This window comes from Solanum verrucosum, unplaced genomic scaffold, assembly GCF_900185275.1.
Source record: "Solanum verrucosum unplaced genomic scaffold, falcon-dt-bn FXZP01000040.1, whole genome shotgun sequence".
In the NCBI taxonomy this organism is placed as follows: Eukaryota; Viridiplantae; Streptophyta; class Magnoliopsida; order Solanales; family Solanaceae; genus Solanum; species Solanum verrucosum.
Genome location: NW_026020323.1, coordinates 2,221,243 through 2,230,850, shown reverse-complemented (window position 1 = coordinate 2,230,850; position 9,608 = coordinate 2,221,243). Strand labels below are relative to the sequence as shown.

At 33.2% G+C, this 9,608-nt stretch overlaps 1 protein-coding gene and 1 pseudogene across 1 annotated transcript; both read left to right on the top strand.

The window, feature by feature from the left end:
- Positions 1–1,298: 1,298 nt before the first annotated feature.
- LOC125835543 (AAA-ATPase ASD, mitochondrial-like) lies at positions 1,299–2,716 on the top strand (annotated as a pseudogene).
- Positions 2,717–6,309: 3,593 nt separating this feature from the next.
- Positions 6,310–9,165, top strand: LOC125835452 (beta-amyrin 28-monooxygenase-like). Its single transcript, XM_049514578.1, is given in 3 exon segments — positions 6,310–7,272; positions 7,676–7,863; positions 8,860–9,165. Coding segments are annotated over 3 exon segments (1,446 nt in total). The 5' UTR covers positions 6,310–6,320.
- Positions 9,166–9,608: the final 443 nt, after the last annotated feature.

Genomic DNA, 9,608 nt, shown 5'->3' with positions numbered 1-9,608 from the left:
GTAACCTCAACTAGAGTGTCATGATTGTGCAATCAGCACGACTTTAACCTCCAACACTTGTGGTTCTGTCATATTGGGTTCCAGCAGAGTGTCGTAATTCTGCAGTCAGCTTCTCTTCAACCTTCCAGCTCTTGTGGGTGAGTCATATCTTCAACTATTTTAGGCATATCTGGCAATGGGGTACAAATCTTCGACAAAGGCTGCAATCATTTTGGAAGTCTAATCTATAGTGGCAATAGTTCTTGGGAATTCTTGGTGGACGTCAAGGATGGACTCAAAACTTTTAAGATCAATGACAACACTATTCATAGTTTTTTGGATGAACAATTTTTTTTTAGAGAAAACAGGAAAATAGGATCTCAAGCTTCCATAAATTCACATGGCTACACACTAATATGACTCGTTTAAGGTGAACTATTACATATGCTATTTGGTAGATACAAATTATATAAAATACTAAATCCAGGTTCATTACAAAGCGCTGTCAATTGTCAAATCTCCGCATAATTCAATAAACCAACTAGATGTTGCGTGAAACAGAACTTGACACCTGCTGTAGGAGCTGTATCAGCGGCCAGAAGATATCCAGTCTTGAAATCTTGATTTGAGTTTGCAAATTTGAAGCCCCTAACGCGCTGCATTTTTAACTCCAACCACTGAAGAGCCCTATTAATGCTAAGCTCAGTCAACAAAAACTGCTTCAAAGTGAAAAATTCAGTTATCATTCCTTATAGAACATATTCACTCTATTATATTCTCCTGCATCCTTTAAAACTTTAACAACTATAGTAAGTTGTAGTTGAATATCTGATGTTAGCCTAAGCAATTCTTTACCCTGCACTTCTGTTATTTCTTCTCATATCCTTTTCCTGCATTTGGAATTTCTTGAGTGATGGTTGCTCATATGATTTTTCTTTGTGGTTTCTACTTATCTTTTTCTCCTGCCTATGAAATTTCTTGGATTATTGTTGCAACGTCTAACGTTATTGTTGGTTTTGGTTATATGTTGATTTTACTTTTTTATGGCTGTCCAAATTTTTGTCACAATCCGACTTTGTTGATTTGTTAATTTCACTGCAATGCTGAAGATGAGGTTTGTTTGAAATAGTTTTTTTAGCTGAGTTGTAGCTTAAGTTTTTTTAAATGATTTGGGGAAATTCGTGTGGTGAATAATTTTGAATAGCTTAGTAAGTATATACACATAAAGGATTGAAATTTTAAGTTTTAATTTTCTGTTTCTCTCAGCCTCTTAAATAAAGTGAACACAAATCTAAGGGAATTTCTGAACATCTTTAACAATGATCAGAGCAATGAGATTGCTGCAAAGTTGGGGTGGTGTCTGGACCAGCATCGCTAGTTTCATATTCATGTGGGATAGGATCCGTCGATACTGTCCCCCTAAGCTTATCTGAGCTTCTGATAAGTGGACACGAAGAATCAGGAGCTTTTTGTACCCTTATATTCAGATTTCCATCAGTGAATTCATGAGCAACAATCTCAGGCCTCATGATGCCTATGCAGCAATCGAGGCGTTTCTCAGTGTCCACTTGGCAAAAGAAGCAAAGAGGCTTAGAGCTGAAACGGTAAATGGTGGGAGCAAGTTGGTGCTAAGCATGGATGAACATGAGAGAGTTACTGATGAGTTTCACGGAGCAAAAATACAGTGGATTTCAGGCAAACTTGTGCAACGGGAAAGTAAGTACTTGCTAGAACTGGAAAGAAAATATTACAAGCTTGTGTTCCACAAGAAATATCGTGACATGGTAACCGATATTTACTTGGAGCAAGTGATCAAGGTAGGGAGAGAGATTCAGATGAGAAACAGGAAGAGAAAGCTCTACACTAATAATGGACACAGCAAGACCACATGGAGCCATATCGTATTTGAGCATCCTGCAACATTTGGTAGCCTGGCAATGGAAGCAGCGAAGAAGCAAGAGATTATGGATGATCTCCTCTTGTTTAGAGATAGCAAGGATTTCTATGCAAGGATTGGCAAGGCGTGAAAGCGTGGTTATCTACTATATGGTCCCCCGGGTACTGGAAAGTCTACTATGATTGCTGCAATAGCAAATTTATTGGATTATGACGTGTATGATCTTGAACTGACATCTGTGAGGGACAACATAGAATTGAGAAGGCTCTTAGCTGAAACATTATTATAGTGATAGAAGACATTGATTGTTCACTTGATCTAACAGGTCAAAGGAAGAAGAAAGAGAAGACTGCAAAGACCAACAAAGAAGTTCCTCGAAAGGACACAGAAGAGAGTGGAAGTAGAGTCACTCTCTCTGGGCTTCTGAACTTCATTGACGGTCTTTGGTCTGCATGCAGTGGAGAGCGTATAATTGTCTTTACTACAAATTATGTGGATAAGTTGGATCCAGCTCTTACAAGAAGGGGAAGAATGGATAAGCACATCGAGCTCTCCTACTGTAGCTTTGATGGATTCAAGGTTCTTGCAAAGAATTACCTGAGCTTGGACACACATCCCCTATTTGAATCAATTGAAATTCTAATGACGGAGACCAAGATTATACCTGCTGATGTTGCAGAGAACCTGATGCCCAACTCCCTGAAAGAAGATGCAGAGAAATGCCTTCTGAAGCTGGTTGAAGCTCTCAAACAGGCAAAACAACTGATGATAAAGAAAGACGAGGAATCCGCACTGTCTGAAGCTGCAGATGGGTTGCAGGATTCTATAGACAAAATTTAAATGGTTATTTTTCACAATTAATTGTATGACAGAAACAGAAAGAGTCATCTGAGACCATTTGTGTTTTATAGTTGATCATCAAACTATTTATCTAAATCTAGATGCTATTTTCATGTGACAGCTAGACCACAAAATCTAATCAATTACCTATCCTTGAAAAACAATAAGATAGCAAGCCTGGCCTTGCATAATAAAACTATTTTACCTTCTGTTAAAAGTTGGGTACATTACTAACAGTTGACTACAATCTCTAAATCCAGCAATAGATCCTTAGCACTGGACCATTGGTAAAGTATCCAGTTACAAATCTTCTTTTTTTGCCTTTGGCAGCACTAACTTATGTTACCTAATTCTGCCCTGCAATATGAAATGAGAAAGCTTGCATGCAACTTGTCTAATTACATGGCGTACCTGCTACCTCCCACCGTCACGAATCCATAACCTGATAGTAATGAGTCAAGGAACCTTGAAAGTACTGTAATTCATATCGCATTATGCTTTCACAACATGTATGTGCAAATTACAGGAGGAATTTATATTCATCAGTTAAAAGTTAGAATAGAACAGGCAGAATAAAAGCAAAATAGACTATGATAATAATTTATTAGAAACATCCTGGTACTCATCCAATGCAAATTAGTTGCAACGGTTACCTATTGGTAATATGAGTCAGGCATCAGAATTAAGCTAGCAGCGACACTGACCACAAGAAAACAAATGATCCTATAACCCTCAAACCCCCAAATACTTTCTTAGTATACTACAAGAATATGGGTGTTTTGTGGCAACTAAAGTTACTACAGAAAACCAAAAAATATTTTCATATGCTTCAACTTATTCACATCTATTTTGAAATGAAAAGATCACTTGGTTTACTATGTATAAGAAAGTAATCAACTCTAATAGATTCTTCAAGAGATTTTGTGATCTCATCATCAACATTCCCATCAATTATTTCTTTCTATAAAAAAAATTGCATGTTTCTTACGAAATTCAAGCTCGTCTCTAATCCAATTTCTTTAGCTGAAATCATAACACTTGTAAATCATTTTTCTCTATATCTTTTCTCTTAATTGACAGAGGCGTCTTGACCATAAGGCCACTAAAACAATCGTTTGGAGCCTCAACTTTTCCAAGGAACAAATTAGGCCAAGAGGCTTCAACAAGTTTTCCAAGGAACGAATTAGGCTCAAATAATGACAAAATGGGCAAGGTAGTCATAATGTAGGTACGATAATTGGGTTGATCACTCTCAAAACTTGTGCCTAAGGTTATTTCTTGCATTCACCAAAGTTAAACAATTAGACGAAAAATGCAAATTCAAGGAATCCACACAAGTAAACCTCACCACTCAAGGCACTTAAAACACAATCATTGGACATAAAGTTTGCGTACAAATGGTCATTGCCAGTCTCACAATTTGATATGCAACTAGTCACAACGAAGAGTCATGCAATTTGAGTTGACTTATAGAATCCACACAAACACGCCTTCTCATCAAAAACACCTATCCAAGACATCAATATTGATTACGATCGATACTCACAATAGATGTTCAACGATTTCAAGGCAGTAGATTGAGGAGAATCAAGCATCACCAATTTGTTCACCCAGAACTTTAATTCGACACTTTCAACATTACCGATTGCTTTCCCGGTAGCCAAGAATAATAGGAATCTCCGCATTCAAACACCACAAAATCCGTGGGAAAGATAAAATTTCTCTATCTTCACTAGGATTCCATGAAGACCGATGCTAATTTAGACTTAATGGCAATTTTAAGGCTAATTTAACTCTCCTCATTAAGGCTTCATTGGTTTTCATTAAGATTAAATATCAAAATCGAAATTATTATTTGCTAAAAAATAAAACATATTATGTATTTGCTTATTGTTTAATAATTCTATTATGTATTTAATTATCATACTTTTACTTCGGTTTGGTAGTTTGTATCATGTTGTTTTGATTTTATTCTATGAATAAAAGGAACTGCAAACCCTTTCCATATCATATATAAGTCCACAAAATTGAAGTATATTTTAGAATATTTGACATCTGTTTAATTTAAAGCTATCAAATTCAAAAGTTTTTATTTTTATTTTCCTATTAAATGTGTGCCAAATCAAAATCACGCTATAATATTTTAAAAGACTACAATATATAGTCCAAATGCTACATTTACACTCTGTTTGGATCATTGTTACCCATTGTATTGTATTGTATTGTATTGTTATCATAGGTACAATATTTGTTTTGATTGTTACTTAAAATGTATTGTATTGTTAAATTTCGTTGTTACGTAACAATGAAAACCCTCATTTTATGGAACAACCAATTTAGTGTGTTCCCATTGTTACTTAATTTCTTTTTTCATTTATATCCTTACTTAATATTTCATAATATTATTTTACCTTTTAGCCTATATTATTTAATCTCACTCAAACATTCAAACCTCCTACCCAACAACTACTATGTTGTTTTGTCTCCTTCTAGGTTTGGTTGTTTGTTCTTCCTCTTTCTTCTTTTTTTAAGCATACGTTCTTCCCTTTTTTTCATACTTTTGTGTCTTTCAACATATTACATTATATGATTCTTTTTAAATATAATTAAATCAATCTTGATATAAACGTGATGGTAATATTTGATAATATAATATAATTGATGATATAATTTTATGTTATTTTCATATGACATAAAAAAAACATGCATGATAGTATTGTTATTTTATTAGTAATTATTGAGTAAAAAGTTTAGTATTTAGAATAATCATGGATAGTTTAGTAAATTTATAAATTACAATACAATAGGATACAGTCAAACCAAACAATAAAAATGTTATTAAACAACAACAAACAATACAGTCTAGTCAAATATTATATCTATCATACAGTACAATACAATACAGTACATTATAATACAGTATATTATTAAGAAATAATAGATAACAATGATCCAAACATAATGTTACCGTACGATTTTATTGTTTAGAAACAGTATTTTAACTTTATCCCAAGTTTGATTTATAAAGCATCAAAGTTGATAATATCAATGCTTGCCTGATGCGACTCATATATTTTTTATTTTGTGACAAGTGTAATCACGAATAATTAATGGTATCGGCTTGATAAATTTTCATATCCACGTAATTTCAATAATAATACTCTCCGGTTCGTTCCTTTTAGTTGTCATAGTTTTCCTTTTGAGAATTAAACGATATTTATTTTAACTAATATTTTAAGATGTATTTTTAATTTATAGTACTATCCGTATAGTTTTTGAATATCTAATTTTGAAATATGGAATGAATGTAATCTAATTTAACTTTGACAATATGACAACTAAAACGGAACGGAAATAGTACTATATAAGACTTGGCATTAAACGTACCAACCCTTAAATATAAAATAAATCTAAGATAATAAGAGGAATAATTCAAAAACAAAGATGAGACAAATTATAGAATATCTCTTGCTATAGTTCTCACATAATAATATGTCATTTAAGTATAGGTGCCTATATATGTGTGCTTTAACTTTAACCCAAAAATCCTCAATTCATACAAAATCACACCAATAGCATTTTTCTCTAAACTAATTAGTTAGACATGGAATTGTTCTATGTCTCTCTTATTTGCCTCTTTGTCCTTTTAGTCTCCCTCTCCTTCCTCTTTCTCTTCAACAATAAGAACAAATCCATCTTATCTTGCCCTCTTCCCCCGGGCAAGTCCGGTTGGCCGGTTATCGGTGAAAGCCTCGAGTTTCTCTCTACTGGTTGGAAAGGTCATCCTGAAAAATTCATCTTCAATAGAATTTCCAAGTACTCTTCTAATATTTTCAAGACTCATCTTTTAGGTGAAAAAGCGGTTGTTTTTTGTGGTGCATCTAGCAATTAGTTCTTGTTTTCGAATGAAAATAAACTAGTTCAAGCATGGTGGCCAAGTTCAGTAGACAAAGTCTTTCCATCTTCAACACAAACTTCTTCAAAAGAAGAAGCTATAAAAATGAGGAAAATGCTTCCCAATTTCCTCAAACCCGAAGCATTGCAACGTTACATTGGAATCATGGATCATATCGCGCAAAAACATTTTCAATCGTGGGAAAATCAAGAAGAAGTTCTTGTTTTCCCTCTAGCAAAACGTTATACTTTTTGGTTGGCTTGTAGATTATTTGTGAGTGTAGAAGATCCTAACCATGTTGCTAAACTTGCTGACCCTTTTGATGTTTTGGCTTCTGGATTGATTTCTATACCTATAAATTTACCAGGCACACCATTTAATCGTGCAATTAAGGCCTCGAATTTTATTAGAAAAGAGCTTGTGGCAATCATAAAGCAAAGGAAGATTGATTTGACCGAGGGGAAAGCATCAGACAGTCAAGATATATTGTCACACATGTTATTGACAAGTGATGAAAATGGAAAGTTTATGCATGAGTTGGATATTGCTGATAAGATATTAGGATTGTTGATTGGTGGCCATGACACTGCTAGTTCTGCTTGTACGTTTATTGTCAAATACCTTGCTGAGCTTCCTGACATCTATGATGGAGTTTACAAAGGTAATCCAACTTTTCATACTTCATTATCGTAAAAAAATATTTATACAATCAGATTACATGATGTAAATCTATTTGAAAAGTATTATTAAGTAATCTGATAAAAATGGTAAAAAATAAGTGAAATTACACTATTTATATAAAAACTTTTCTAATAGTCGATCGATATGGTATATAACTTAAAAAATAAATAAATTATGTGTTTGAACATTAGTAATTGATAAAAATAACAAGTAATATTCATTTTTGTATAACCAAGTCTTAGGAAAACACACTTCTTATCTAAATTTATTGATTTTTTTTATTCTACAAAATTCAATGATTTATTTTGACTAGTCATAGTTGGGGTAATTTATTTTCAACAGATATTAATGTTTTTATTTTTCTTTGTATTTGATGAAAATAGAGCAAATAGAGATTGCAAAATCAAAGGGTCCAGGAGAATTATTGAATTGGGAAGACATTAAAAAGATGAAATATTCATGGAATGTGGCATGTGAAGTTCTAAGACTTGCTCCGCCCCTTCAAGGTGCTTTTAGGGAAGCCCTTGTAGACTTCACCTTCAATGGTTTCTCCATTCCAAAAGGATGGAAGGTATGAAAAAGAAAAAGATCAATACTGTATATGTTGTGTTATTTTGATCATGTTATAAACCAGTTGATTGAGCGGTATATATCTGTAATTTTTCCATAATTAATAAGTACTATCACCAAATCAAGGGAAAATAGGATATGAGAAGTGAAAGAGAGAGTCTAAGGGCGTGTTCGGTATAAAGATGACATTTTTTCAATTTTCATACATTCGGTTGGTCAAATATTTTGAAAATTATTTTGTCTAGAAAAATAAGCTCCTTAAAAATAGTAAAAAATAATCAGTTCCCTAATGAAACTAACAAAAACAAGCTCTAATAGTGACCTTTCACATTGATTGTTTCCTCCCTACCCTCCAACACACCTCATCTTCGCCCCTAGTCTCTATAGCTCTCATCCCACCATCCTTCACCCCTAAAGCCCTCATCCCACCCTCAATCCCCGCAGCCCTCATTTCACCATCACAATGATTTTGTTTTTTACAATTTTGGTTTTCAATAAAAATTTCATATTAACAAATGAAAAAATCAATTTAATTGGTTGGGTGACTTTATAGATAAACACTTATAGTTAGTGGCTTTGAGTTTATAAAATTATATTGAGGGACATTCTGAGAGAGAGCCCTTAGTTGATTAACTTTAAAGTTATAAAAGAAAATTGAGTGATCACAATCTGAGAGAAGAACCCTTAGTTAAGTGACAATCTAAGATATTATCTCACTTAGGGTCAATACGAAGAGAATGTTTTCCAACCCTGACTCTCTTCATTCTCAACACACCTGACTATCTTCATTCTCAACCCTCATCCCATCATCCCACACCTCCATCTGTCATAGTATTTGTTTTGAGTTATATACAAATATTTTCAAGATAATATTTTTTGCTTAATTACGTACCGAACACAAAAGATCTACTTAATTATTTTCCTAAATACAATATAACATTTTCATTCATATGGAACACATCCTAACTCTTGTTTGTGCATTGAAATTGATTTGTAGATATATTGGAGTGCAAATTCAACACACAGAAATCCAGAAGTATTCCTAGATCCTTTAAAATTTGACCCTTCAAGATTTGAAGGAAATGGACCTGCTCCATACACATTTGTACCTTTTGGTGGTGGACCAAGAATGTGCCCTGGAAAAGAGTATGCTCGTTTAGAAATACTTGTTTTCATGCACCATCTTGTTAAAAGGTTCAGCTGGAAGAAAATTATCCACGATGAGAAAATCGTCGTTAATCCCATGCCAATTCCGGCTAACGGACTTCCGATCAGACTCTATCCTCATCACAACAAGACGTAAATAACTTAAATTGTTAGAGAGAGTATATTGAAATTGATGACTCGTACGTATTATGTTGTGGTTATATGTATGTTGATTTTATCTCTTCGTTAATTAAGGCAATCTTCTATATATATAAAGCAAGGACATAGGCCAAAAATAAATAATTGTGCTTATTTTTAATGTCTTGAATTGTTATTTATATAAAGTTCTTACATTTAAAAGTTTTGATAAAATATGATTTTGATGGTACCTTTATTTTTATTTTTAATTCTTTTTTCTTGTGTTATTTGTTTTGAAGATGTTGAATCATGCTCAAGTTTAAAGAGGTGTTGTTAAAATTATCTTCATAGGCAATTATTGTTAAAGCGTGAAGTTTCAAAGTTTGAATTTTTTTTATTTTTTTTTGTAAATAGGCTCTGTTTTAAGTAGGTATTGTATTGTTGCAAAAAGATCGATTACAT